The sequence below is a fragment of the Dissoconium aciculare genome (genome assembly GCF_010015565.1).
Source record: "Dissoconium aciculare CBS 342.82 unplaced genomic scaffold K489scaffold_4, whole genome shotgun sequence".
NCBI classification, from domain to species: Eukaryota; Fungi; Ascomycota; class Dothideomycetes; order Mycosphaerellales; family Dissoconiaceae; genus Dissoconium; species Dissoconium aciculare.
Window position 1 is genome coordinate 648,260 of NW_022984954.1, and position 27,521 is coordinate 675,780.

Consider the following 27,521-nt stretch of genomic DNA (forward strand, 5'->3'; position numbering starts at 1 on the left):
ATCTACATGGATATTGTCTCGAAGATTCGAATATCGTCTCTATTTCCGTGAAACGGAACCCCGCCAAGATCGTTTGAATTGAATCATGTCCGAGTCGAGCCTGCATATTGATCGGGCCGGTCAACGATACTCAATGGTCATTTCGCAGGTGGTGTCGTATTCAGTCTCGTGGCAAGCTCTGAGATCATCTTCGTATCTGCCCTGCCGTTTCGCGCACTATTCTTGCAAACCAAATGATCTTGCGAGATACACATGTATCTCCCGATGTACCCTCGAACCCCGTGCCGTAGTGTTATATTCCTTCTCTGCGCTGTCTCTTGCTTTCGCTTCCACGAAGTGACGACTGCAGGAGACTGAGCTTCAGCACGCCTCACCGGATTTTCCCAGGGTTGTTTAGACATTGGCGGCAATCGGTCCTTTCCACCTCTGATCATACACAAATCGTTGGCAGCGAAAGACTAGCGCTCTGGCAGACGATGTCTAATCGAACACTCTTCAGTCATTGCAAATAACAGGAAGTATGTTCATCTCTTAAACGAGCCAATATGAGCGATGCACTGTATCCCTTCGCAACGACAAATGATGTGACGAGATGCTGCAGAACCAATGACAATGGTCGACGAACTCGCTTCACAGGAGCATTTATGGCCCTCGCCACATTCCGTTAATTTACAAGATGCTCGAGAGACATACTGTACATATCGTCATCCTGTCACAGTTGCATTATGCCACGACACGGAAATTTCTTGCCAAACGCAACCCAATCTGATCGATTTCATGGAGGCCGATCTTGTACGTGCGTTTCGCTGCTCTGCTGGGCGAGGGATGATGCGGCGAGACTTTGGCAACAAGCCGGTGCAATGTGCTAACGGAGGAATTGCTCGATTGATAAAAATTCCGATAGCATGGTTATACAGAGGTAGGCCTCGGCCAAACAAACATTTCTCTCATGTATTAAGATTGCTCGCGACTTTAGTATCCCGGCGCGCGGGTGATAGCGGACGCTAAAATGTCTCACCCGTCGCGGGCTGCGCTCTTCTTGAGGCCTTGCTATTGCAATCGCTGACATTCATCGAGCCGTTCGCAGCATCCAGCGGTGGACAAGAGGTGACGACCAAGCCGATTGGGAAAAGGCTTCGAGGTTGGTGAATCACATCCAAGACTGCTTATCAAGATGAGTCGCTGGAAGCGGCAATGCAAGGACGCGAATGTTGGATATGCCGTCGTTCAGCCGGTCATCGAAAAGGCGCTGCCAAAGGAACGACAGGTCCTAAAGGATTCTAGGATGCCGGTGGGCGCATACAGCGGCATCAGACCGCTGATGCGAGGTCGGAGGATCTAGTGTTAGCCCATGTACCGCGCCTCCGAGTTGCCCACGCTATTGACGCTACTCCCGCCGGCGTGGACTTGGCAATCAATCATCAGCCTACAGAACGAGACGGGAATCGTTGATGACATTGGCTTCTACGTTGCAAGCGCCTTCTCAAGGCTTCACCTTCTGAACCATCCGAACATTCAGCCCCCATTTGTGGTCGAAGCTTTACCTTTGCTAATCATCTTTAGACCTGGGCGGACCTTTGCATCGTCGCCTCGAGTGAAACGCCAAGTCGTTCTTGCGCGTAAATGAGGCGTCGCAGGTTTCACACCAGACTCGCGAGCAGCGTCGCTCGTCAATGACGAAGGACATTCTCGCGATTCTACAGGGCTAAGTTCGACGACTGGTGTTATGAGAAGAGGTTGCAGGGTAATGGATCGTCTATTTCCAACATCCGAAGACCAATCTGTAGGGCTTGGGCATATTTCATTGATAGACGTTTCACGGCATAGATGTGGATCATTGCCGCCATCGGTCCGCACCCAGGACCGGGTGACCACTCTGAAGTCCTTCGGCGTGCTTCCTGTTCTGCATATCGCGTCCCGGCGCCGGCTGCTTACAAGAAAAGCATGCTTGCAAGCACCAATGATGTTAACGCCACCATCAATTTCAGGTTGCTGGCAAGATTGGGCGCAGCATTGTGATCACCTGCTCGGCTTTCGCCTCGAATGATGCCAGCGCGATTGCAGAGCAGATTGAAAGAGTTGCTCTTCAAGCCGAGGATGTGTACATTGCTGACCAGTGGATCAAAAGCGGTGCGGTTGCCCGCTGCAAATGGGACGCTGAGAGAATAAGCATAGGGTTGTCCCTTGAGGGGCGATGTTTGATTGCCGGGACTGCTTGTATTCGAGGTAGACCTCATGTAGTCACCGAAACCTGCAAATCAAAGGAGTTAGCATCGATTACATGTGTCATCGGGCTGATCTCGTGTGCGACCTACGCGCATAGTTGAAGCCGTAGCCGCCTCCCAAGGCAACGCCAAAAGAGCTGGCACATTGTTCTTGTATCAAAGTAGTGGGAATGCTGAAACCCTTGCAATCGCCATTAACACTTCCTACCAGGGTTGTAAGGGCTTTCACGCATTCAGCACCAAGCATGCTGGTACAATCCGAGCTGGAGTCATCGAACTTGTCCGTTACATTTGTCGGAAACAAAGCGTCAAAAAGGACCGCACACGAGCTGTAATGAGTCAGGATAGACTCCTGCTCGGCCTCCGCGTTCAGCGCATCTTGGAGCGTGCCTTGACCTGGCCACGAGAAGGAGTAGGTCGTATACGCAACATGCGCATCTGGTATCAACTGCGACGCGTTGGGCATCGATACGTCGCTGACCCGCACCGTCCAGTTCCACAGGCCGGAGTTTGCGTGTTGGAAGTCGATGCTGTGAGTGGCATTAGGAAGCTGATCCGCCGCAGTGAGCGATGCATAGCCCCGGGACGGGAGTCCGGCACTGATGCCTTCAACGGCGACTGCCATCGAATAAAGACTGGTCAAGGTGAGTAGAAGGAACAACATGTTGACTTATGCCCAGGCGCGTGGAAGCAAGCTGAATAAGGAGAGCGTAGTAAACGTGAAGGTAACGATGCTTTGGATGTCCAGCAACCAAATATAGTCTCTGGCGAGCATTGGCCGCTTCTCGGACGAGACTTGACCCGTCGCAATATGCGGCATGGAATCATAGCGAACAGGTCATCGTCATGGTTGGAACCCTGCGATGCCGCGAGCGCTTTCACTCGTCATTTGGCGCGGCACAGCAGGCGCATGCATCGACCGTAGGACGTTTTCATCAAGTTTAGCCGGTTTTCGGTGGATGGTGAAAGTCTCCTTTCCGGTTTGAGCCAAGTGAATGCATCTAAAAGAGAGATCGACAGTATCCATCATTTCAAGGTTGTCAAGCTTGTAAAGCATTGTGTGACAATTTGGTGAGAATGAGGAACGACGTCAGCCTGCGCAGATCTACAGGCGCGAGTCACGCATGGAGTGACTAGCGTGGTGTTTATTCATCAGTTCTGTGGCTGTGGACTTGTAGGTGTTGTGTAGCTCGAGATTTGCCGCTTGTCATCAGGCTATCTTGGGAAATTTGCAACTACCTAGGCACGCAGATAACCGCTACAGTGCCCATGTGTGTATTCAATCATTGGTTGGTTGATTAGCAATTGTTTGATTACCTTTGTGATGAGGCATGAGAAGTAACGATTCAAGCACCCGCAGAGCCAAGACCTCTGGTGACCAGATCAAAGAAAGCGAGGATTTCACGACTGGCAGTGCCTGGACTGGGCCGCCCGCTGGTGTCTGCCCTACATCCACTCTTCTCATGCCCCAGATGCACACGACAAACCGGCACTCAGCGATCCAGCTACTCGTATACAAGAAACCGTCACGTTCGCCGTGGAACAACCAAAACGACATGAACTTTGAATAATCACCTTGGTACTGTATTCCGGCGACAACACAACATCTGTGTGCTGAATTTCTATGTAACGTAATGGACCCTATTTACATAGACTTATGTAACCGAACCCTAAAGAAAATAAATACTTGCCTAGGTAGGCATCCGGGTTCCTTTATCGTCGCAGATAGTGGTCCGACAATGCCGGAATGTCGAGTACTGACCATATCAGAGTTGCGAGATATATAGGAGTCTGCCAGACGGATGAAGTGGAATCAGTTGGCTCGCATATCGTTTAGATGTACCAAAAACCTTAGGAAGCAAGTGTCGTTCGATTATTGTTGCTGTGTGGTTACAAGCACTTCCGACGGCCCGCACCGTGTCGCAACAATTATGCCGGGTCTGCCCCTTGTTCACAAAAAGTCAGACCATTATCGTGAGCATGGCCATTGGTCGCCGGCGTGCGGCGATCAAAGAAAGCTTGGTCCCTGAAATATATCAATTCGCTGTTGCACGTCCACATCGTCCACTACCGACTCTTCACAGCCTTCTCGATCATACTCCTCTGAACACCTTTCAGGATGGGTGTTCTTCAGGAAGTTGCAGGCGTTCTCGATGCCTACTTTGGCACCACGAGCACCTCGACATTGATCGCTCTGAGCTTCGCGACACTCATCACATTCGCCATTCTTCTCAACGTCGCCAGCCAAATCCTATTCCGAAACCCCAATGAGCCACCGATCGTATTTCACTGGGTTCCGATCATTGGCTCTACAATCTCCTACGGCATCGACCCCTACAGCTTCTTTTTCAACTGCCGCGAGAAGTACGGCGATGTCTTCACTTTCATTCTTTTGGGAAAGAAGACGACTGTCTGCTTGGGAACAAAAGGCAACGACTTCATCCTCAATGGAAAGCTTAAGGACGTGAACGCGGAGGAAATTTACAGCCCCCTGACAACACCCGTGTTTGGAAAGGATGTCGTATATGATTGTCCAAACTCGAAGTTGATGGAGCAGAAGAAGGTAAGCATGCCATGCAGGCTGGAGGAACTCCTGCTAACCGCACGATAAGTTTGTCAAATTCGGCCTCACCTCTTCAGCTCTGCAATCATACGTCACATTGATTGCGCAGGAGACCCGCCAGTTCTTTGCCAAGGATGCCGCCCACAAGAAGTTCGCTTCGAATGGAGGTACTACCAACCTGCCTCCTGTCATGGCTGAGCTTACCATCTACACTGCGAGCCGTTCTTTGCAGGGCAAAGAAGTACGCGAGAGATTCGACTCGAGTTTCGCTGACCTCTACCACGACCTGGACATGGGTTTCACACCGATCAACTTCATGATGCCATGGGCACCCCTTCCTCAGAACAGGAAGCGTGACCGAGCGCAGCAGAAGATGGCTGATACTTACCGCTCGATTATCGAGCAGCGTCGCAAGGAGGGCGGCGAAAAGAGCGATGACCGTGAAGAGGACATGATCTGGAATCTGATGAAATGCAGCTACAAAGATGGAACACCACTCACCGACCGAGAGATTGCTCACATGATGATTGCCTTGCTCATGGCCGGACAACACTCTTCCTCCGCTACCATTTCCTGGATCCTCCTTCGACTCGCTTCACGACCCGATATCCAGGATGAGCTTCTTCAAGAGCAGAAAGACGTCCTGGGATTGAATGCTGATGGTAGTATCAAAGACCTGACATATGAGAACCTCTCAAGGCTACCCCTCCACAGCCAAGTCGTCAAGGAGACTCTTCGTCTTCACTCCCCGATTCATTCCATCTTGCGCAAGGTCAAGTCACCCATGCCTGTCGAGGGCACTCGATTTGTCATTCCAACCACCCACAGCTTGCTAGCAGCGCCTGGCGCGACCAGCCGGATGGACTCACACTTTCCACAGTCTGCACATTGGGAGCCTCACCGATGGGACGAGTCGCCTGCAGAGAAACACATCCACCTCGCTCCAGCCCATCTCACAGAGGGTGTCGCCGAGGAGAAGGAGGATTATGGATATGGATTGGTTAGCAAAGGTGCCGCCAGCCCGTACCTACCCTTCGGCGCTGGCAGACATCGATGCATTGGTGAGCAATTCGCCTATGTGCAATTGCAGACCATCATGGCTACTGTTGTCCGCGATTTCAGGTTCACCAATGTGGACGGTAGCGATAAGGTCGTGGGTACGGACTACAGCAGTCTGTTCAGCCGGCCACTAAACCCAGCTGTCATTCGATGGGATCGGAGAGAGAAGAAGTAGCGTTTAGTGCAAAGCAAATAATATAATATGAGTTGGTTTTGATGAATGCATATATATATATATATGTCACTAACGAATCTGCACCTAGTCTTCGTGGATTCGTGGATGAGTTCCATGTTGTAGTTCTGAAATACAGACAACGTCGTGGATGCTTCTGGACGACCATTAGGGTTTGCACACACTAGTCTCGCCTTCGCTTGACAGCATCATCACTCACGATCACACCCAGGCACACCTGGGCAGGCAGCTCATCGCCTTACGTGTCTTCCCGCGTGGCAATTTATGGTCACTGGAACCTTTCGAGGCACAGAGAAAGCGCTCCACTTCAAGTCTTCTGGTCTTGCTTATGACAATCAAGACAGTGGTTATGTTGGACGCATCTTGAAACCTTCAAGAACATCAACCGCGTATTTCGTCCACTATCACGAATCATGTCTACGCCGGCGCAGACACCAGAACAGCGCGAGCTGTCGCTCGTCGGAAAGGTCGAAATGCGGATTGCACTTGCAGATACTGATGCGAAGCTCGAAGCGCTTCTCAAAATGTACTGGGCTCCATTGCTTCTGAAACTTGCCTCTGAACACAATAGTGTTCGGAATAAAGTAGTCTCGATCTGCCAGCATGTCAATACAAGAGTTCAACCCAAGTCTATCCAACTCCCTGTTGCTGCCCTAGTCAAACAATTCCGGGAGCAGGAGAATGCCATCGTTCGCAATTTCGATCTCATGTACATTCAACAGGGCGTAGGCAGATTGTCTAGTAAGGAACAGGCCGAATTGCTTCCTATTGTGGTCAGCGGTATCGCGAAAAGCGGTATCCATAGCGCTCAAATTTTCTATCTATTGCTGCGGCTCCTTGATGCTTTCAGAATGCCAGCACGAGGCAGCAAGGAAGACGTAGAGATGCGCCAGAACATGGAAATTTCAGATGAAGATGCATCATTCCTGTCATCGCGGCTTGCAAAGTTCATTCTTTTCAGTCCTCGGAAGGCCAACGGAGTGTCTTGCCCTGGACTGACCAGCGATGAATTTAACTTCTTTTCTGTAAATGGTAAAGAGGACTCGTGGGATCCTGCCCAGGGAGGCCTCAATCTAACCAGAACCAAAACATCGGCCACGAAGCTCGCAGCGAGTGGGCTCCTGAAAGATGACGAGCGCTTCTTTGCGGCCTTATTTGCTTCGGCAGATGCGACATCATCAATTAGCGACACGGGCGATGACATGTTGAAACGGTCATTGCCAGCTACGGATCTCGAGGACAAGAAGCTAGTCCGTGAGCTATTCGACTTATATTTCGGCAACGGCTATCCTAGAGTTAAAGCGCCATTGCGACTCAAGATCCTAGGACTGTTGAGCAAATCTGTAAAGAGCTCCACTTTTGCCGCCGAAATACTTCAAATCATTGATGATGGCATATCAACTCCACAACAAGATGGCGAAGATACGGTCATGTCAAACAATATATTACAGAATCCAAAAGTCGGCCGAGAAGCGACCAAAGTTCGTGCTGCGATTTTCACGTACGTCAACTTTGTGGCTCGGCAAGGCGACAAACAGACATTGAGCGATATCGCATCGCCGGGCGTCACTCGATTACGCGACTTTGTCGAGGATCAAGGATGGCCTGCGCCAGGTGCCAATGAAGACCTCGTCTCCCGAGGCCATGCTTACGAGGTGATCGGGTTGTTGGCACGCGCAGGCCCGAAAAAACTCCTCGTAGAAGAAGACAGAACAAATCTGGACTTGCTGAGATGGCTATTTTCGTCTTTGGCGCAAGACACATCCGGCAACTCCGTCACCGTCAGCATAGAGGAGGCGTTATCCACCGTCTTAGCAGCCATGAGTCGCTTGAACCTTACTCCAAGTCACCAGGAAGTTCTCGAACAGCTCCTGATAGATGAGATGAACAGCTCCGCACAGCTCGAAGATCGGAAACGTTTTCGCAGTACGCGATATGTTGCTGTGCGACTGGCCAATCGCTGTCTGCCGTACTCGTCGATCCGGGCGCGATGGGTCGATTGTCTGGCAGCCGGCGCATCGTCAGATCGACCTGAAGTTCGCGAGGAGGGCGAACGAGGCCTGAGTCCATATTGGTTTCGTATGCTGAATGGATTCGTATCCGGGACCGCTGATACGAACGTACAGCAGCCACAATTCGAAGATGTCGTGCGCTTATTCTTCGTGCAAAATGCACAAGTGACGAGTGAGGATCCCGCAGTTCTCGTTCGTCACACTAAACAACTTAATGAGTCTTCATTCGTGTCTCTGACCGCCTTTGCGCGTCGAGTCTTGGTCAGCCAGGCATTTCGGACAGCCGACGTGAAGATCAATATCGACACGGAGTGGGAACGTCGCCTCGATTCGATGGTCGAATCCGACTTATCGGCAAGAAGCGCCATCAAGCAGCATCTTGCCAAGATTTACAACACTTCACCAAAAGCACTGGACCTGCTGCTCTGCGCGTTGTTCGAATGCACTGTAGATAAGATCGCGTCACCAGAGAGTCATCTCGTAGAGCTCCTGGCCCTCGCGCCGGAAGGCCTCATACAGAAGCATGTTTCTCGAACAGAGTTACTTATGCCAACATTACAGTCCAACAACCACATTCGTCGACTGTCGGCAGCCCATGCCTTCGGACTGCTCGCCTCGCACCCACATGCAGGCCAGCAGCAGAATGATCACGTTCAAAATCTCCTTGACGCGGCCCGAGATTGGCGCACTGCAGTTGGCACAAGATCAAACGTGGTACACGGCGCAGTTGCAGCACTTGGATACTATTTCAGCCGGTTCTGCTTCCGGAACGAGCAAATACTTCAACCTGATAAGCAATCTCAATTTCTCAAAACCCTCTTCGAGATCTTCACAGATTCGAAGGACGATCTCCTACTCAACGCAACCTTCCTAGCCATTGGACAGCTCAGCATGTTCCAATGTCTTACGCCTGCAACCGTGGAGCATTATACCAAGACCCGAAGCGTGAGCGAGAAACTGTACGAAAAAGCTAAAACTGGCAATGAAGAAGCGATATTGTGCTTGGGACGCTGGTCCATGATTCTCCCAGAGGGTAATGACTCTGACAACGAGCTTCAATTTGTAGGCGAGCAGTTGCACCGCTTGTATGAGATCCGACAGGCCGAGGTACATTTTACTGTGGGAGAGGCATACAGCTTACTCGCGGCTGGATGGAAATCAGATGCTCTTGCCACCAAGCTAGATGTTGGCGAATCTCCGCCAAAGGGAATGCCGCGCGTCGACACGATTGACAAGTTGATGGATCGTGTTCTGGCGAATTGCACAGACACAAAACCTGCACTCAAAAAGGCTGCCGTCATGTGGCTGCTGTGCTTGGTACAGTTCTGCGGCGGCCAGGATGAAATTCAGAGCCGGCTATCGAAATGCCAAAATGCTTTCAGACGGTGCTTGGCAGATCGCGACGAGCTAGTTCAAGAATCAGCATCACGCGGTCTCGGGCTTGTGTACGAAAAGGGTGACAGGAGTCTGAAGGATGACTTGGTCCGTGACCTCGTGTCTTCCTTCTCATCAGACAGACAGCAGCTTGCTGGAAATGTGTCTCAAGATACTCAGCTATTCGAACCCGGAGCTTTGCCAACCGGCGATGGCTCCGTTTCAACCTACAAGGACATTATGAGCTTAGCGTCAGAAGTTGGCGATTCGAGCCTGGTGTACAAGTTCATGTCTATGGCATCGTCGAACGCAATTTGGTCAAGTCGAGCAGCCTTTGGTCGATTCGGTCTGAGCAGCGTACTCTCCGACTCGAGTGTGGATGGCTATCTTGCTAACAATCCTAAGCTTTACCCAAAGCTCTTCCGCTATCGATTCGATCCAAATGGAGGGGTTCAAACCTCAATGAACGAAATCTGGAAGACTCTTGTCCCTGATCCTGCTGCAACCATTGACCAGCACTTTAACGCCATCATGGATGACTTGTTGGTCAGCATTCTCGGAAAAGAGTGGCGAGTACGACAAGCATGCTGTGCAGCCATTGCGGACCTTGTGCAAGGCCGCGCTTTGGAGAAGTATGAAGATTATCTCGAGAGAATTTGGACCCAATGCTTTCGCGTGCTGGATGACATCAAGGAATCAGTGCGTGCAGCTGCCGGATCTTTGGCGAGGACTTTGACGGGTGTCCTAACGCGTGCGCTGGAGGCGGATCACAGCTCGACGAAGAATGCTTCGACTATGCTCAAGCACGTTCTGCCATTTCTACTGTCGCCATCTGGCATGGAATCAAGCGCACAAGACGTGCAGCTTTTCTCTGTGCACACTTTGCTCGAAATCATCAAGAAGGCGAACGGCGCCACCATTCGACCTTTCATTCCTGAACTTGTCGAGCGCCTGATAGGTCTTCTTAGCTCCTTGGAACCAGAAGCTGTGAATTACGTTCATCTTAATGCCGCCAAGTACAATCTCACAGAGCAGAAGATCGATGACATGCGACTCTCAAGCGTGCGAAGCAGCCCTCTGATGGAGGCAATTGAACGCTGCCTGGATTTGCTCGACGATGAGACCATGCGTCTATTGCAGCCCAAGCTAGAGTCCGCGATGAAGAGTGCTGTGGGCTTGCCGTCCAAGGTTGGATCGAGTCGCGTGCTCGTCTCTTTGAGCACCCGGCGTATGATCCTGTTTAAGCCGTATGTGGATGACAATTTGAAGCTCATAGAGAAGTTGGTCATTGATCGCAACGAGACTGTGGCCAGCTCGTATGCTGCGGCTGCGGGTTATCTGGCAAGAGGTGCCAGCGACAAACAGATCGAACGTCTCCTAGAATATGTTCGGCGGCTGTACTTCGAGTCTGAGGGTGATCGCGAAGGCACCGTTCCACGCCGGAGCATCACGTCGGGCGAGATTGTCTACGCCTTCTCGAAGTATGCGACTGACAGATTCAATGCTTTCGCGACCTCAGCGTTGCCTTTCATATTCGTTGCAAAACACGACTCGCACGAAGTGGTGAAGGAGCGCTTCCAAGAAACTTGGAACGAATCAGTCGGAGGCTCTCGAGCCGTGCAACTCTATTTGAACGAGATTATCGGCCTCTGTACACGACATCTTGACTCGGCACAATGGACATTAAAGCACACTGCCGCTCGCGCGGTCGCAGCTGCCATAAATGCTGCATCGTCCAGCGAGGTGGAAATGTCAGCAGACGCTGGACGTGCGATATGGCCCGCTCTCGAGAAGGCACTAGCTGGCAAGACGTGGGAAGGGAAAGAGGTCGTGCTCGTTGCGTTTGGTCGATATGCTGAAGCGGCCAAGCAGTATTATATGCAGAATGATACTGTGCGCGGAGCGATGATCAAGATCGCCCTGCGAGAAGCGAAACGGCAAAACGCGAATTATCGGCCACATGCTGTGAAAGCGCTCGCTCGGATTTCTCGAGCTCGAGAAGACCTTGATATCAGTAAGGATGTCTTTGAAATTTCCAACGAGATCCTGAGTGATGGCGCCGATCCCGACGCTATGGAAGTCGATGGCGTCGATCAGAAGCGGAAAGCCGAGGAAACGTGAGTGACAATGCCAGTGTGCTAACGAGGCGAGAATATTTTACTGACGAATCACAGGCACGAGAATACGATAACTGCAGCTGTAGAAGCAATCTTCGCTTCGATCAATCCGAAGACATCATCCAGTCAGGAGCTCACGACCGCCGTGTCGCGTGCCGTTCACGCAGTAGCCGGACTTCAGAACCAAAGCCCTGCAGTTTGGCGTTATATCTATACCAGCCTTCAGGCTCTGTTCGAACGATTAAAAGAAAACGACGCGCATCTCATTGACGACTCAACTTTGGCTCGGGATATGCACAAGATTGTGCAAGAGACGTCGATCGAGATTGAAGCGATACGTCGGCTGCAGGAGGAGCTCCGTACCGCGATCGCGTCTTCGGAGCCGAACCTTTTACGACAGATGCAAAGCTCGGCCGACCAGCCGAGTTGAGTAGGAGGAATACGCGAAGGTTCGCGGACAAATTTGTCAAGGCGATAATTGCATACGAAGATGTTCCGAAATGATAGCACCACCGTCCCGCCGCACACTCGCCGAGAGGTGATAGAGTTCATGGCGTCCAGACGTGACAGCACCAAACAGGGCTCACGTCGGGCACTCCGGGACGCGGATCTGGACCAGGGCTGGTCGAAAGCAAGGCCCGCAAAGCCCATGTGGACGCCACGTGGATGCCTGTCCAATCCCACTCCCTCATCAAATTTGTCCCGAAAAATTTGCAGTTTGCGCCAGCGGACCTTCATGTACTGGACTATGCAGCTGCACTCTTCTATACTTGGAAAAGGCTTCGTACATAGACCTTTCATCGTCGTATGCGTGATGTGCAGGATCTAGCACCGTTCTATCCTACGTGGATTCCTATCATTTCGCATGGGGCGTTGTGCGTGGTGAGATCAATCGCGGTCTGTTCTTCTCGAGCTACCCCAGGGCTAGGTACCCAGGTAGGTCTGCTGACAATTCCTTCTCCACGCCATGGGCACCTGCACTTCATTATCATTTACTTTGACTTTGGAGACGACAGAGCAACGATACATACAGGGCCGCTTGACCGTTATGCAAATGCAAGTGTAAATGCAAATAATAATGACAGTATAAATGCAAGCGGATATTGTAGAGCAGCCAGTCAAGCATTGGGCTACAGTGGTCTGGTCCTTCTAGACCCGGACAGCCAACCCAGAAATTCGTGTAGATTCACGGGCGAGGCTCTCCGCACAGACCCGCGCATTTCCTCCGCAATTCGCAGGAGAGTGCCAACTGTCAATTTTTTTTTGGCTATTATCGTTGCATTATTTGCAATGCCCCACGCAGTACGACTGCTTGCACGTGCAGACCGACAACGATGATCAGATGGTGTATGCTGCTAATTTATTCTTCTCGATCTAGCCCTCGGAGTTCGGGCGAAGCTGTAAATACATCGTGACATGTTGGCATGGCATGGTACGGTATTGAGGTAGGGTTTCAAATGCCTTGCCGGCAAACTCGCCAGGCAAATTGCTGGAGGTCGTGCACTAATCTGTCAGTCGTTGTGCATTGAGTTCCGCAATGCCCCAATGCGTGCCTTGGAGTGAAAACGAGGAGACAATCATCTTCCTGGCGTTCAAAGACACCATCAAACGGTCGCTGTCGGAGGGACGCTGCTGCGTGCAGTACAGTACATGGACATTCAGAGCCTCCTGATTGTCTTGACTTTTTCCCGTTGAACGATATTGTCCGACTGCACCACTGGACTGGGTAGAGCAGAGAGAGAACGTTTCTTGGCATGCTTGGGTACTGACACAATTTTTGCACTCCTCGCGCATTCGGATGAAGCACTTCTCTCGTATGCTATACGGCTAGACAGCTTTGATGGCGATGAATCTGGGGCTTGAGCGCAACCCACGCTTGATGGGCGAGAGAGGCTAGAGTGTCTCCCTAGACTGGAGCGACCATCACCGCGCTTCTGGACCACGATTTAGACCCCCGAAGACAGATGCTGACAATTTGCACCACGATCGTAACTTTCTATGACAGACATACGCACCCAGCATTGTCCCGGCCGCTAGAGGCCGAAGATTGCGTCCGATTTGAGAAGGTTCACGGTGGTTTTAGCGGTTGCGAACAGCGCAGAACAAGTCTATCGGGCTAATGTATTCCCCGGTCAATGCAGAATCGCGCTCCCTCGCAGAGTTCGCGCCGCATTCCTCCATAGTTGGCGCCGGTCTTAGACGGCATTCTGTCGTCGCTGAACATCACAAGATCGAGTCGTCCGACCCTTCGCATCCCTCCTTGCAATCGTGGTCAAGTGCAGAAAAGCGAGAACGATCAAGACTACCACGTCGTCGACATGTCCACGGACAGCCATGCTAGCGTCCAGAAGTGGTCGTCCATGCACAGTGCACGTCATGCCTCCAACAACTACTTTATAGCTCCGTGGCAATTAGCGGACCAACGTGGCTTGCGCGGGCGCATCTGATGCAAGTGTAGAACCGCGCGTGAATCGACCATTACGTTGTTGAGATAGACCCCTGCGTGCCTTGCTCATGCGATTCAACCTCGACGCATGCCCACGTCGGACATGGCCCCGTTGTTCTGAAAGCAATGAACTCTGATGCAACCAAAAAGACAGCAACCGGTGCCGGCATGCACATGGTGCACTAGATACCGTCTAGTCGCTCATTTAATGTCCTCGACATGGCTTGTTCGTCCAGATCTTCGCACGATCAATCTTGTTACCTACATTCTTTTCTTTTTCTAATCTGATCAATGACTGCATATTCATGACGGCCATGCAATGGTCATTTGTCTAACGTCAATCCGGCACTTCACACCAACGTTCTCTCCTCCCGATTGTTCATTGCCCTCATTCGGTTCGACCTCACATGGCGGATTAGCCGCCCGTATCGACGTGTACCTCCTAGTGAGTGGACGGCGAACGAGTGTCAGCATTTGAACGTTGCAATTGTTTCTTCGACCCGTCGCAGCTACAGCACTTACTCCACTTGAGGAAGCGGCAAACTTCTCGGCATTTTCGACGGTGACATGCAACGCCATGACGACGTTGGAGGCGATACGCACGATAACAACAGCAGAATCCCGTTCATTGCCCCGCAAAGTCCACAGCCCACATCGAGCCGAGAGAGACGACCGACATCAGTCCGTGGGAGGCATGCCCGGCTTTCACATCGCTCTCGGCAAGGCTGCTGGACTTGTCGTGCGCGAAAGGTGAAGTGCGACGAGGCTCATCCGCGATGCGGTCCCTGCACCCGACTCAATCGCGATTGTGACTGGGATCAACGATGGAACTTTAGCGATGCAACACTGGCGACACAGGGTAAACACCCAAATGTGAACACTAACGGTAATGCGGTATGGGACTCTAACGTTCGTTCAAGCCTGCCGCTCAGCCCGACTCGTAGCGCCGACGAGGTAGACGATGATCCTGACTTTTACGTTCTCACTACGGATGAGGATCGTGAGAAGAAAGCGGAACAGAGACCTCCTGGGACTTATGCGTTGGTGCTCACTCCCAGATCATTTTTGAGATCGAGCATTCCAGAATATGCAGCAGCACGGATTGATGACCGCACGAGCGCCGACATGTTCGTCTTTCGAGGTTTCGAGCGCGAAGTGCAACCGCCTCTCAGCAGTCCGCCAGCGCACACGGCCCCCAACGTCGTGATCCTCGATAAGTTTGAGGACATAAATCTGGCACCAAGTTCCACATGGTCGATCCCGGAGAGCGACCGACGCGAAAGCGTATCAGATGCCACCAATGCGTCCGTCAAAACAGAGCCGCTGTCCGAGTTCAACACGGCTCCATCAACGCCGCTGCTCCGTTCCAATGATCACCTCATCCACCACTTTCGAGGATATATAGTTCCACGACTGGTGCAACCTCTCCTATCTACCGTTGGCCCACACCAGAGCTCGCTAGCTGACGCCCTCGAATACGAAGCGCACCGATTTACGCCTCTATACCACGCGATCTGCGCCATCAGTGCCCTCAACCTTGCATACAAGGGCGTCTCTTCACTTGAAGAAGCGATGCAGCATTATCATCGTGCATTGGATGCTCACACAGCTGCTTCAGCGCCTCAGAATCTTCTATCGGATGGAATTTTCTTCCGACATTTCCTTCTCTTGGTCTATGATATTTGCTTGGCTACAAACACAGGCGCAGACGGCGAGGTGGCTATGTGGGCGGAGCATTTAAACCAACTGCGCTGGCTCACGACCCAGCGGCATGCCATTGGAGCCAGTGGAGACTCGTACGCATACACAATTTGGAAGATTTATGAACTGGATATGTACGCATGCCTGCTGGGGTGTGGAAACGGCAATTTCGTGCAGACGATGATCAATGAGAGGATATTACCGGCTCCCGAGCTACAGATACCTATGGGAACAGCCGTCGGTCTGACATCGATTGGCCCGACCCCATTCGCGCTGAACGAAATGGCTTCCTTTCCTGCCATACTCGGGCTCCACCAGATCATCACTGCGCATGTGGCTCAAATTGCGGTGACGGCCCAAAGATTCCGTACGGAGTCACAGGAGAACGAGGTCGCACCTCCAGCGATGGTTGCAAGGTGGCAAGCGACAACTGTACAGCTCCGAGCCGCGATGAACGATGCCTGGCTGCAAGCATATCCACAGCAGCATGTCGGCCTCCTGGATGCTTCACCAATTCTGGCGGCCAATTTACCAGAGAGGGTCCGCCTTATGTTTGAAAATGTAGGTCTACTTTGATCATATCTGTATTCTCATTTCTGAGTGCCATTTACTGATTGTGTCAACAGGCTGTACTTTTGTATGATGCCGCAACAATCTATACCCGCACGAGCATGTACCCGGCTCAGGGACTCATGCCCATCGCGAATCGCCCGGCTACCACTGCCGACACTGATTTACGTGCCACCAGAATCCTCACGTTGGCATCCTTGCAAGCGACGAACCCCGTTCACCGAAACATCGTCTTTCCAATTTTCATAGCCGGCGTGGCGACATCGGCCGAGTCTAATAAGAGCGCAGCCATCGAGCTTATCGGACGTCTGGAGAGTACCGGGATTGGCAGAAACACCCATCGCACCAAACAGCTCCTCTCAGCTGTCTGTGAAGAGCAGAAGCGGCTAGTGGCCGTCGGTGGGTTCATCGAAGAGGTCGAGTGGCTCAACATTGCGAGGACGAACAAATTGGACGTGGTCAACTGCGGACTGTGATCTGTGAGATTCAGACGCATGCACGATATGCTGTCAAAAAGCTCTTCTCTACATTGAGTAAACATTGCGACACAATTGTGATGAACATTCAATCTGATCACGAAGGGTGCCAAAAAAATGGACACGGAACGCCAACGACGCCGAGGTCAATGGCTCGGGGAGATAGCGAATCTCCTCGACAATTGACATGTGCGAAGCTGCAACGCTCATTCCTAGAACAGCTCTTGCTAGTCGACTAGCTCAACGAAACATTCGGGATGGCAGCATCGCGTTACGAGCTTCGTATGCACCGACATGTGCATATGGTTTGCGCTTCGCCGTCAGCACACCGCATATGAATGAAGGAGAGAAAGAAAGGAAGTATATCGAGATATGCTCCCGCAACGATCAAAAGTTAATTCCTGTCTTGCGGTGCCACTTGCCCAATAAAGTTTCGGAACGTGATAATTATGGAGCCCACTCCGGTCGATGGTGTCCGATTTCCACCCGCGGTTGAATCTGACCACTTGATTCCCTCCACTGTGCCTCAACTGTCACAACGTACGCCTCGAGCGAATCTATACACCCATGCACCGCCGGCCGAAGATTGTGTCTCGCTAGCGTCAGATCTGTTTCGGACCATCTTATGCATGATCTCCTGATATCTAGATGCGTGAAGTGCAGTGGAACTCTTTTGAACCATGCAGTGTCACTGGCACATTATTCAAAACAACCAGGTCGCGTATCGCGGATCGACGCGAGATGCGGGCGCGCGGCAGGGCACGGTGCCGTTGAGATTCGGCGGTTTCTCACCACATCCTTGTTCGTTTGAACCGAAAGCCAATGTGACGACGATGGCGTTATCATCCCATTAGCTGCCCCCCTCCGCCAAAGTCCACCATCAGTTCTACACCTGTTCCATTGCTAGTGGTAGGGGTCCAGAAACCTCATTGTTTTCACCGCGAATCCTGTCCTTCAGCCTCTTGCGTCAGATATCGCTCGCCGAGTTGATGCCGCTGACCAGCCACACACAATAATCATGTTAGCATGCGAGGGCATTGGAGTTGCTGCCGGTAGCGGTTTTGTAGAGAATACTCGTGCGAGGCGTCTCCAGGCGTCATTGGAGCGGTGTCGGAATGTAAGGTTCGAAGGACATCTGCAGTTTTGGAGGCGTTTCTGCTGCTCAAAAGATGCAAGCCGAAGAGAAAGCATGCCTCGGCTCTGAGATTGATGAGATGTCCTGATAGGGACGGATTCACTTTCTGCATGTGTTGCTGTAGCGGTTCCACTGTGAGCTGAACAGCGCACAGTGCACAGACCGGAAGAGCAGAGCCGATTCAACTGCCATCAAATTCATCAAGACGGCGATGTGAGTATGCAAATAATCGTGTTCAATATGGAATGAGAAAAAGCCGTGATGATCAATGCCGTCGCTCAATACAGGTCGTAAACACCATTGCCCCATTTCCTCCCAGATGCTCAAGGTACGTCTCCTGATTCTTCCGTGAATGCAATGTCAAACCCGCAAAAAAGTGTATTCTTGCGCCGTGACCCATCTCGACGCCGTGTGTCCTGCCGTTCATGGTGACATGCATATCAACGCCCTACTAGTAAAATTACCGATGCATGTCACCACCGCTGTCTGCGGGACTCGATCACGGAACGGAGCAACCCGCCGCGCGGATCCGTCTCGAGAGGCAATCGTTAGCAAATTGTGATCTGATCAACCCGAGGAAACAGGATTCGGGAAGCCACAGCATCCATGTTCGCACCCATGCGCCGCTCGAACGCAGGCCGTGCAGCTACCTGTTATAGGTCTCCCGTGTTAATTGGCCGTGGATTGGCCCTTTCCCAAACGATGGGCATAGGAAAGATCTCCTCGCCTCTGTCAAGCATCCTCTGCCTCAACCCGACACAACACCTCCTCGAGGAACCCCTCCAGTAACCCACTGACGCCGTCGCCCATGCCGACAGGTGACTGTGTGTCCCAATGATCGATCTCCTTGAACAGTCGTACTACTTTGCTCATACATTTTCGAATCTGCTCGTGCGTCTGTCGCTTCAGCAGGAGCTCTTCAGAAAGCGGTGCCGTGAGATCGTGGCGTTGCGGGGCATGACTGGCGCCGCTGGCGCCGCTGGCTAGCTGAGCTTGCTGCTGCTGCTGCTTTTGTAGTAGTGCAAGTTGGTAGCTTCTTCGGTGGAGCGCGGCTTCCAAGGCGGGAATAATGACGGAATTGAGTGCAGTAATCTGCTGTGCTTCGGGCTCGCGCGGCCTCTGCGGCAGAGTCTGTGGTTGTAGAGATCCTGCTTGCGCTTGCTGCGCGGTTGACGCGATGGCAGTAGTCTGCCCTGCTTGCCCTAAACTCGGAACGTTAGGCATCATGGACCTTTGCTGCTCTGTGTGTGCGGTTTCGGCCGATGCACTGGCCCTAGGCGTTGCAGAGGATATCACCGGTGACTTCACGTCTGGGAACGAGTGGATGAGCGCTTCGTATTCCGAACCTGTAGTACTTGCTTGTGATAAAGGAGGTGAAGGGACGGCGGTCGATGGGTTTGGAGGCGGTGGCAGGATCGTGGCAGCCGGCTGCGATGACATTGGTTGCAGCTTTGGAACTTCGATGCGTGGACCATCGTCGAGAGCCAATCCTTTCATATAACGAGACATGTCGCTAGCTATGGACTGTTGCAGGAAGTCATCGTTCAAGAAGCGTGCATCCTGTGGCGTCGATGGCGGGTTTGGAGAGTTATTGGAGACTGCAAGGCTTTGGCGCTGTATTTGTTTGGAGGTCGGAGGTGTAGATGGAGTCGCTATTGCCTGGACTGGCTTCCGAACTGGTGATATTGGGAGAGGTACATTGGCCGCAACAGCAGATGGCAGAAGTGGTGCTGACTTTTTGGTGGGTGAGGGTATTTTGGGTGGCGGTGGCATCATCGATCCACGGATAGTACCCTTGTCAGGTGAAACACTCCCTGAACTGTGGTCATTCTCCTTGTTGGAATCGTTGCTCTTGATCGCCGACGCGGGCATCTGAGAACTCCTGGCATTCATACCAGAGTCGTTCAACGCGCGAAGTTCGCCCATTCCATTGTTTGCGCGCCGACCTGCCGGTCGGACTGTGCCGAAGTCCCAAAGATCTTCGTCCTCGCCGTCTCGATTTGGTGAATCTGCACGTCTTTCGTGTGAATTGTCATGGCCAGCATCGTGCTCCTCGGCATGTGACGCTTGCCATCGCTCATGTCTCTCGATCAACTCGGTCAAATAGGCTGTTCGCTTTGCCTTTCGTACCCACGGATGCTTGAGGAGTTCACGCGCGCTCGGTCTTTCGCGAGGCTCTTTCCGTAAGCACTTGTGCACGAAATCTTTGAAGTCCTTGCTGAAATTTCCCTCTAGAACCGGAGCAGGGTTTTTGGGAATCAAGAACAGCACTTTCATGGGATGAATGTCGCTGTATGGCGGCTCTCCAAGGGCCAATTCCAGCGCAGTGATTCCCAAAGACCATATGTCGGCTTTGTGATCGTATCCGGATTGTTTGATCACTTCCGGCGCCATCCAAAACGGTGTCCCGACAAATGTGTTCTTCTTTGTCATGGTTGCCGTGAGCTGTCCTGAGACTCCAAAGTCTGCCAGCTTGACCTGCCCATTGGCACCCAACAGTATATTGGCCGCTTTGATATCCCTGTGAAGCTTCCCGTCGTTGTGAAGATATTCGAGGCCCATGAGCAGCTCGCGCACGATGATGCAGATATAATCCTCTGGGATTAAACCAGGCTTCAGCAGATCCCCACAACTCCCTCCTGAGCAGTACTCCATGGTGATCCATAAATCTGAGCCTTTGAGATATGAGCCATAATACTTGGTAACGTAGGGTGAATTGAGACCAGAGAGTATGGATATCTCCTGGATGATGTCGTCCACTTCGTCGTCGGCATTCTCCACGTCAATAACTTTGATGGCAACCGACTGACCCGTGCGCTTATCGACACCCTTGTAGACCTGTCCGAAGCTCCCCCCTCCTATGCATGCTTGTCTGGTGTATATCGTCTCCGGGTCGATGTTGGACGTGCTCGCCATGGTTGGCGACTTGGCCGGCGACTCCCGCAGTTATCGTGATTAGTGATCGCGTGCTTCGACGAAGATCGATTACAGTTAAGTTCGAGCTGAATGTGGTGGCCGTTGACAAGGTGTCGCAACGTGGCAGGTGGTACTGAGCAGAGGATGTTGGGTTGCGCCGGGCACTGCAAGGTCGAAGAGGTGCTCTTTATTGATGAAGGTGAATGTTTGCAAGATCCAAATGCGCGGTCGACATGCTCTCCAACCGTCAAGCAGGGTAGTAGTTGACCAGAGAAGGATTGTTAAGTGATGCCGATCAGAGATGTCCACGAGGGCAGTGGTGCAAGTATTGAATGTGTTATACTAGAGACGCTGGGTTGTCCGGAGGTAAAAGGTAGTGCACGACAGAGAGTCCAAAGCATGGGTTTATTTATTGTTCTATCCAATCGTTAATGAGCCTTGGTGGAGCACTCCTCGGTCCTGCAGTAGACTCTTGAGATGGTACCTAGTATGTTGTATGTCGCATTGACAGCAAGTAACAAGTAACGAGGAAGGTGGGCATGTGCGGTGTGATCGCTATTGCGAAATTGTTACCCCAGCTGAAGTCCCTGGAAACGAGCGGGGATTGACGGGCGACGAGGCATTGAATGGGATGCGCTGGCGTACTCTCCCTGCGTACTGCATCTCGTGCCTTTACAACAAGTCCTTAGGTAGGTACAGGGCTGTCAACAAATACTATATCGATTGGCTGTGAGGCCCTCTTCGCAGACCTCATGTTTCATCAACAGATTTTGCGCTGCGGGTGCTTGATGTCCATGTGGAACATTGGGTCGATTTGCGCCATGTGTTTGTTGTTGATGGCGCCTGAATGGCGGGCTGGTTGCTACCCAAATTCATTGGCTGACAGGGCCACGAATGACGCCTTGACACCCTTGCCCGCCGGGACCTGCATGAATTTCTGCCTGAGATGCTCGTGCTGGACCATGATGAAACACTCTAAAAACCACGGCGCACGGGAATCCTCGCCTCACACTACATCATATCATCCCATGCCTATTTAGTGAGCTCTACTTTAGCTCTATCCGACCTGTGTGCTTCTGTGGCGCCTGTGTTGGTGACTCGTAGGAAACTACTATTGTCACCCACTCACTCCTCAAACACTGCGACAAGATGCACATTCAAGCATTGGCGTCGGTGGTCGCACTAGTATCCACCCTTTGCTCCGCTCGTCAGTTCGTAGAGCAGCGGCCGCTCAATGCCATCGACCGATCCGTGTCGGCCAACAAGCTCTCCCTGACGCACGATTTGATCGGCTTTCACAAAGGTCTTGTCGAGATCGAGTCCATCACAGGGAACGAGCAGGCGGTCGGGGAGTGGCTGGCCGCCAGCCTTCAGTCGCAAGGCTACACCGTGCAGAAGCAGTATTTGTCGAAAGACCCTGTGCGGTTCAATGTCCTTGCATGGCCAGGCTCTCAGCGAGACGTCAAAGTCCTTCTGAGTAGTCACATTGATACTGTAAGTCAATCAATTGGGTGCGATAGTTCAATTGGTCACTGATCACCATTTGAAAGGTCCCGCCCTTCATCCCGTACAAATTTGAGAAATTCGCCGACAACAATACTATTTCCGGCCGTGGCTCGGTCGATGCAAAGGGTAGTGTCGCAGCTCAAGTCATCGCGGTAAACAATCTCCTTGCCGCCTCGAAGATCAATGCCGACGACGTTGCCGTTCTGTACGTGATCGGCGAGGAGACGGGCGGCGATGGAATGAAGGCCGCCAACAGCCTCGGCCTGCGCCCGCACTCCATCATCTTCGGCGAACCGACCGAGCGCAAGCTCGTCTCAGGCCACAAAGGAGTCATGCATGTCACGATCCATGCCAAAGGCCGTGCTGCACACAGCGGCTACCCTTGGCTCGGCCGCAGTGCCAATGAGGTCCTCGTCGCCGCGCTGGCACCCATCCGCACTCTCGGTGATGATCTCCCGCAGAGTGACAAATACGGCAAGACCACACTCAACATCGGCAAGATCTCTGGCGGCGTGGCCGGCAACGTTGTGGCCGAATCCGCACTGGCGGAAATCGTCGTGCGGATCGCTGCCGGTACGCCGAAGGAGGTCCTCGCGTCCATCACGAAGACGGTCCATCGCGCCGTGAGGCCTTTCCTCTCCGGTCCCGAGGGATGTGACGAATCAAGAGAACACCTTCGCCCAGAGGATGTCGTCGAGATCGCCGCATCAGATTCAGCATACGGTCCAGTCGATCTGGAACACGACGTTCCCGGATTCGATGTGATCCCGGTAAATTATGGCACTGATGTACCCAATTGGAAGGTCAGCCGCGAAGGCCAGAGGCGATACCTGTACGGACCTGGGACCATCTTCGTCGCCCACAGCGATCACGAGGCTCTCACCGAAAAGGAACTATTTGATTCAGTCGAAGGTTATGAGCGGATCTTACTTTTCGCTTTGGAAAATGAGGCGAATTGATACGATTCATGCGGTTGAGAATAATGATAGTCACAATTTATTGAAGAAGATATATGTATGCGATCTTAACCAGCTTCATTTGATGGATTGCCGTATCATATATAAGATCAATTATCTAACTATATGAATGCCCCGACTGCCAGAAAGATTCTCTCGCGACATGAACCCCTTATGCAGATGATGTAGTGGCCGCGATAGGTGGAAGGAACGTCGTTGCGTCCGTCTTCGCCGTGCTGGTCGTACCCAGCACAATAGGTGGTAAGAAGACTCCCGCCTGCACCGTTCCGGAGTTCGGCGTAGTGGTAGTGCCCGTGGCCGTTGAGGTCGCCAACGACGGCGTGCCTGTCGTCGTTGGCCCAAACGTCTGTGTCTCGGTCACTATGTGAACAGGTGCTGTGACTGTGAGCACACCAGCGTCACTCTTGCTTGAAGTGGTGGGACTGGCGCTCGTAGTAGATGTCGTGGTTGATGTGCTAGTGGTGGGTGTGGTCGCTGATGCCGTCGTTGTCAAAGTCACAGTGACAGTAATGGATGATGCTGGCGCTGCTTGTGGCATGACGAAGTTGGGCGCAAAGTTCACAGCAGCGGGCTGTGGAGACGTTGCCTTGAGTGGTTCACACATGCCGTAGGGCATCGATCCTCCGATGCCTTGACCGGCCAGAGCCAGGAGCCGTGATGGTGTATTGTTGTACAGACCAATTACAGTGTACGTGAACAACACAGTGCTCTCCAAGAACAGCATTACGGCAAGAATGATGAATAGAGACCATGGCATCCAGATGCCAGACTTCCGCTGCGGTGGTGGAAAGTATTCACGCCGTGGGCTAGGAGTCGGCACCGATTGGACGATGGGGGGAGCTGGACCAAAGAGTGTAGAGAACCGAGGCGGGGCATCCTTCTTCATGTTGAGATCGTAGTCATCCGCATCATCTGCAGGTCCTGGCTGGGTCTTGATGTCCATGTCATCGATCTTGCTGCTAGAGCTCTCGCCAACCTCACTGTCCTGTTGCATGTTGCGATTGAGGCGCTTCTCAAAAGTCTTTTTGAAGGACATGATTCCGAATAAGATGATAGTCGTACTCGTGTTTTCGATTATCGTTGTGATTCGTTTCGTCGTTCCTCTTCGTGCGGTAGATTACCAGAATCACCGCGAATCCGTGCTGCTGAGAATAATGTAATAAAACGAAATGAAACGATTGTCGAAACAGTAATGAAAGCAAGCAATATTCAAACACAATGTGAGGCACGACGTCCAGCGCCTTTGCGATCCAAACTCCCAAGCAGAAAACGATTGTGTACAAAAGAAAGAAGGACAAACCGTTCATGTATCTTGCTCAGAAGAATAGTGTCAAAAAGTGCAATGAACGCACACGTCCAAGATAATGCTCTCCTGCGTACTAATCTCGGTCGCGTGGCCAAAGTCTACAGTCCTCATCTCTCCTCACTACCAAGGTATGTGTGTGTGTGTCGGGAATGTACTGCAGAGCATTATCGTAGCGCCAGGTCATATTGCGCGTGGATACACGCGGCGACACAGACCGCAAGACAAAAGTGCTGGAGGTAAAATCGTGTCACGAGAGCCAATCGTAATACTCACGGACCAAGGCCTGTCAGGTATTCAACTGACATTCAAATGTACCACGAAGCCCAAAAGAAACTAGATCCGTTGTATCGTCGCACACAAGAGGTTGTAAGAAAGCCGGGCGGCAAGGGCGTGAGGTTTCATTTCTTCTTGGGCGCGTATAACCGCCCGCCGCTCATTGGCTGGTATTTACGTCTCTCTCTCTCTGCGGACGTGCAACTCCATTCTCACTATTGTCTACTGGAAACGATTCGTTAAACTTCATAGCGACAACAGGCTGGACGAGGACAATGTTTTGCACGTGTAATTGCCCGATGGCCACGCACACTCCATGCGGTCTGTAACAAGGCTTCAGCACGGTCGCGTTTCATGATCGCGTTCGAAGAGGTTCTCACGAATAGAGAAATGTTAAACAATGCGTTTCCGTGCTAATAGTCATGATGCTCGTGCAAAAATTTCACCTTCCAGTGATTGCTATCGTACAAATCTAGCCTGCAACAGGGGCACCCTAGGTCCACATGTTCATGTCTCTACACTTGATTCAAGCTCTTTTTTGCACCAGATGCGGTCGCACTGCTGCCCCATTGTGAAACGCACCTTGCTTCATCCTCCTCTGACCATGCTCGCGGTAGAACGGCAAATACCAAATAGCTCGTGTGCGTCCTCACCTCAGGTTCGGTTCGATGGACGACATTGCCCTCCTTGTACAATTTTCGCTCTTCTGCCTCGCGCTTGTTCCTTTCGAGGCGCTGCTGCTTGCTGGAGACCTTTGGTGTATTCGTTTGATCTGCGGCCGCGTCGCTCTTCGCGGTTGCGTGGGTTTCATCTGACCAGCCAGGCTCCCGGCTGTTCCGATGATGAGTCGCGAGCTTGGCGTCCACCTCCCGTAGGCGCGCTATCGCTTCATCAACACTTCCTGCATTTGCATTCACTCCTCGGAGTCCCTCTTCTTTGAGCCCGACACGTTCGCGTCGTACATCTATCCGTCGATTTTGAACTTCTACCATTGATATACCGAGCCAGCCGGCTCGTCTGAGTGCAGAAACTGTGGCCATTACCTGCTCAATGCAAGGCGAAAATGTGCAGATGTGCACCGGCTGTGTCGGGTCCAGCGGAGTGTTCGGCGTCTCTCGAGCGAGGTGCTTCAAGGCCAGCCAGGGCGCCGGAAGATCCAGGAAGATGGCGGTCACACCGGGAGCAGGGGTTTGCTCACGGGCAAAGCCTGCATCACATACGTCGCGATGGGTCAACGTGACCACTTTTTCCAAGCCATGCTCGATAAGCTCTTTCTGAAGAATCTCGACACGAGGCTCGTGGAACTCATAGCTGTAAATTTGCCCACGTTTCTTGTCATGACCAGAATTTTGAGATGGGTCCTCGGGGTACCCATTGAAGACTGCTCTCGCTGCTGCATGGGTGAAACTGCCGCTACCAGCCCCAGCTTCAATCATGGAATCGCCCGGTCGCACTCTTAGTCGCTGAAGGACGTAGCTGTAGTCGGGCGTGTAGACGACTTGCGTGCGATGGTCAAGAGATGCCGTCCACGCTTCGGGAGTCGGAGGTAGGATGTGCACAAATCCCGAGCCTGCCTCTCTGGGCACGATCGTGCTCTGGTGCGGGCCCTGTTCGCGGCTCTGCGTTTGAGATGTCTTGGGCTTCTTGGCTGGGACGTCTACTGCTACGCGGGTTTGTTCATCCTGTTTCCGCTTTTTGGTGGATTCCTCAGCGGGCACGGCTTCAGACACATTCGATCCCTTCGTGGTCCTGGGTACAGCGTCCGTCGACTGCAATGAGGATGATGTCTGCTGTTTTCCCTTTCGACCCCGAGTGCCAGTGTCGACCTTGCTAGCACGGATCTGACTTCCCCATGGCGTGTCAATCAAGGTAGTATGCGGGAAGCTGCCGAAACGGGTGTTCGTTACAGCGCCTTCAGCGTAGCCATCATCTGCAGTCGATCGGAGAGTCAAAGGTAGTAGACTATCGCGCTTGAGGTAGAGGATCGCTAGCGAATCTGACAGGGCGGTGGGCGGCGGATGGAAGAAAGGTGAGGAAGACATGGTCCCAAAGTCACTGCACCGGCCTGAACTGTTATCACGCGACACACAAGCAGCTGTACCACAGCTACACTGAGCTGAACTCACACGCAGCTCGAGGCGGCGGTACTGGCGGGTCAGACGAGCGAAATATGACTGGGCTTCACGTCTGGGCCAAATGGGACAATGTCATTACAATAATGCAGGACAGTACTACATTCGTTACCCTATCTCGCTCCGCTGGACTGAGCTTCGATCCAAAATTTCTGCCCTGAGCCTCACTGCAAGTGTCACGGGCGGCAATCCATCGGCCGAAATCTTATCGATAAGGCTGCCATTGGAAGAGGGGAATTTCGATGGAAACGAGCCCTTGAGTATTGATCCTCCCCAACAAGTACGCTGGCATTCCTTTCCTTGATTCAAATCGAAGAACGGAAATCAGACCAATCTGGTAAATTATTAGAGCGTATCCTGCGCCTTGGTAAAATACCATCCTAACCATCGTTCTACATGAGGCTAACTGCCTCGACCACGATGATTGTTAGCGTTCGGAGGATTGACTGAGCCATTATCATTGGCACGTGCCATAGTCCTGCAAAATCCAAACAAGGCCGGTGCCTTTGAGTTCGTTGGTGATCATCATGATGTCATGTG

The 27,521-nt window shown here is 52.2% G+C and overlaps 10 protein-coding genes across 10 annotated transcripts; 5 read left to right on the top strand and 5 right to left on the bottom strand.

The window, feature by feature from the left end:
- Position 1: 1 nt before the first annotated feature.
- On the top strand, positions 2-473 carry K489DRAFT_176086 (uncharacterized protein). Its single transcript, XM_033599409.1, has one exon. The coding sequence runs from the start codon at positions 86-88 to the stop codon at positions 338-340; it is 255 nt and encodes an 84-aa protein (XP_033461212.1). The 5' UTR covers positions 2-85; the 3' UTR covers positions 341-473.
- Positions 474-2,167: 1,694 nt separating this feature from the next.
- K489DRAFT_176090 (uncharacterized protein) lies at positions 2,168-2,979 on the bottom strand. The gene has a single exon (XM_033599410.1). It carries the CDS (start codon positions 2,887-2,889, stop codon positions 2,287-2,289), a length of 603 nt encoding a protein of 200 aa, XP_033461213.1. The 5' UTR covers positions 2,890-2,979; the 3' UTR covers positions 2,168-2,286.
- Positions 2,980-4,680: 1,701 nt separating this feature from the next.
- On the top strand, positions 4,681-6,041 carry K489DRAFT_378590 (cytochrome P450). Its single transcript, XM_033604446.1, has one exon. It carries the CDS (start codon positions 4,979-4,981, stop codon positions 6,020-6,022), a length of 1,044 nt encoding a protein of 347 aa, XP_033461214.1. The 5' UTR covers positions 4,681-4,978; the 3' UTR covers positions 6,023-6,041.
- A 412-nt stretch (positions 6,042-6,453) lies between these two features.
- On the top strand, positions 6,454-11,547 carry K489DRAFT_317131 (ARM repeat-containing protein; the record flags this gene model as incomplete). The annotated part of the gene is made up of 2 exons (XM_033601213.1): positions 6,454-7,864; positions 7,949-11,547. The coding sequence occupies 2 exons, from the start codon at positions 6,454-6,456 to the stop codon at positions 11,545-11,547; spliced, it is 5,010 nt and encodes a 1,669-aa protein (XP_033461215.1).
- Positions 11,548-11,656: 109 nt separating this feature from the next.
- Positions 11,657-12,438, bottom strand: K489DRAFT_176149 (uncharacterized protein). Its single transcript, XM_033599411.1, has one exon. The coding sequence runs from the start codon at positions 12,342-12,344 to the stop codon at positions 11,766-11,768; it is 579 nt and encodes a 192-aa protein (XP_033461216.1). The 5' UTR covers positions 12,345-12,438; the 3' UTR covers positions 11,657-11,765.
- A 1,782-nt stretch (positions 12,439-14,220) lies between these two features.
- On the top strand, positions 14,221-16,830 carry K489DRAFT_176169 (uncharacterized protein). Its single transcript, XM_033599412.1, has 2 exons — positions 14,221-16,251; positions 16,317-16,830. Exons 1-2 carry the CDS (start codon positions 14,557-14,559, stop codon positions 16,734-16,736), a joined length of 2,115 nt encoding a protein of 704 aa, XP_033461217.1. The 5' UTR covers positions 14,221-14,556; the 3' UTR covers positions 16,737-16,830.
- Positions 16,831-18,603: 1,773 nt separating this feature from the next.
- Positions 18,604-20,787, bottom strand: K489DRAFT_316703 (Pkinase-domain-containing protein; the record flags this gene model as incomplete). The annotated part of the gene is made up of 3 exons (XM_033601187.1): positions 18,604-18,788; positions 18,834-19,022; positions 19,227-20,787. 3 exons carry the CDS (start codon positions 20,785-20,787, stop codon positions 18,604-18,606), a joined length of 1,935 nt encoding a protein of 644 aa, XP_033461218.1.
- Positions 20,788-21,936: 1,149 nt separating this feature from the next.
- Positions 21,937-23,252, top strand: K489DRAFT_369093 (Zn-dependent exopeptidase; the record flags this gene model as incomplete). Its single annotated transcript, XM_033603008.1, has 2 exons — positions 21,937-22,281; positions 22,338-23,252. 2 exons carry the CDS (start codon positions 21,937-21,939, stop codon positions 23,250-23,252), a joined length of 1,260 nt encoding a protein of 419 aa, XP_033461219.1.
- Positions 23,253-23,421: 169 nt separating this feature from the next.
- K489DRAFT_408599 (uncharacterized protein) lies at positions 23,422-24,306 on the bottom strand (the record flags this gene model as incomplete). The annotated part of the gene is made up of 1 exon (XM_033607493.1): positions 23,422-24,306. One exon carries the CDS (start codon positions 24,304-24,306, stop codon positions 23,422-23,424), a length of 885 nt encoding a protein of 294 aa, XP_033461220.1.
- A 944-nt stretch (positions 24,307-25,250) lies between these two features.
- Positions 25,251-27,047, bottom strand: K489DRAFT_378595 (tRNA methyltransferase complex GCD14 subunit). Its single transcript, XM_033604447.1, has one exon. It carries the CDS (start codon positions 26,889-26,891, stop codon positions 25,365-25,367), a length of 1,527 nt encoding a protein of 508 aa, XP_033461221.1. The 5' UTR covers positions 26,892-27,047; the 3' UTR covers positions 25,251-25,364.
- Between the last annotated feature and the right edge of the window lie 474 nt (positions 27,048-27,521).

Coding starts and splice junctions, on each gene's coding strand:
- K489DRAFT_176086 (XM_033599409.1), top strand. CDS start 86: ATGTCCGAGTCGAGCCTGCATATTGATCGGGCCGGTCAACGATACTCA.
- K489DRAFT_378590 (XM_033604446.1), top strand. CDS start 4,979: ATGGCTGAGCTTACCATCTACACTGCGAGCCGTTCTTTGCAGGGCAAA.
- K489DRAFT_176149 (XM_033599411.1), bottom strand. CDS start 12,344: ATGAAAGGTCTATGTACGAAGCCTTTTCCAAGTATAGAAGAGTGCAGC.
- K489DRAFT_378595 (XM_033604447.1), bottom strand. CDS start 26,891: ATGTCTTCCTCACCTTTCTTCCATCCGCCGCCCACCGCCCTGTCAGAT.
- K489DRAFT_176090 (XM_033599410.1), bottom strand. CDS start 2,889: ATGTTGTTCCTTCTACTCACCTTGACCAGTCTTTATTCGATGGCAGTC.
- K489DRAFT_176169 (XM_033599412.1), top strand. CDS start 14,557: ATGCAACGCCATGACGACGTTGGAGGCGATACGCACGATAACAACAGC. Junction 16,252..16,316: donor TCCGCCTTATGTTTGAAAAT/GTAGGTCTACTT, acceptor TTGTGTCAACAG/GCTGTACTTTTGTATGATGC.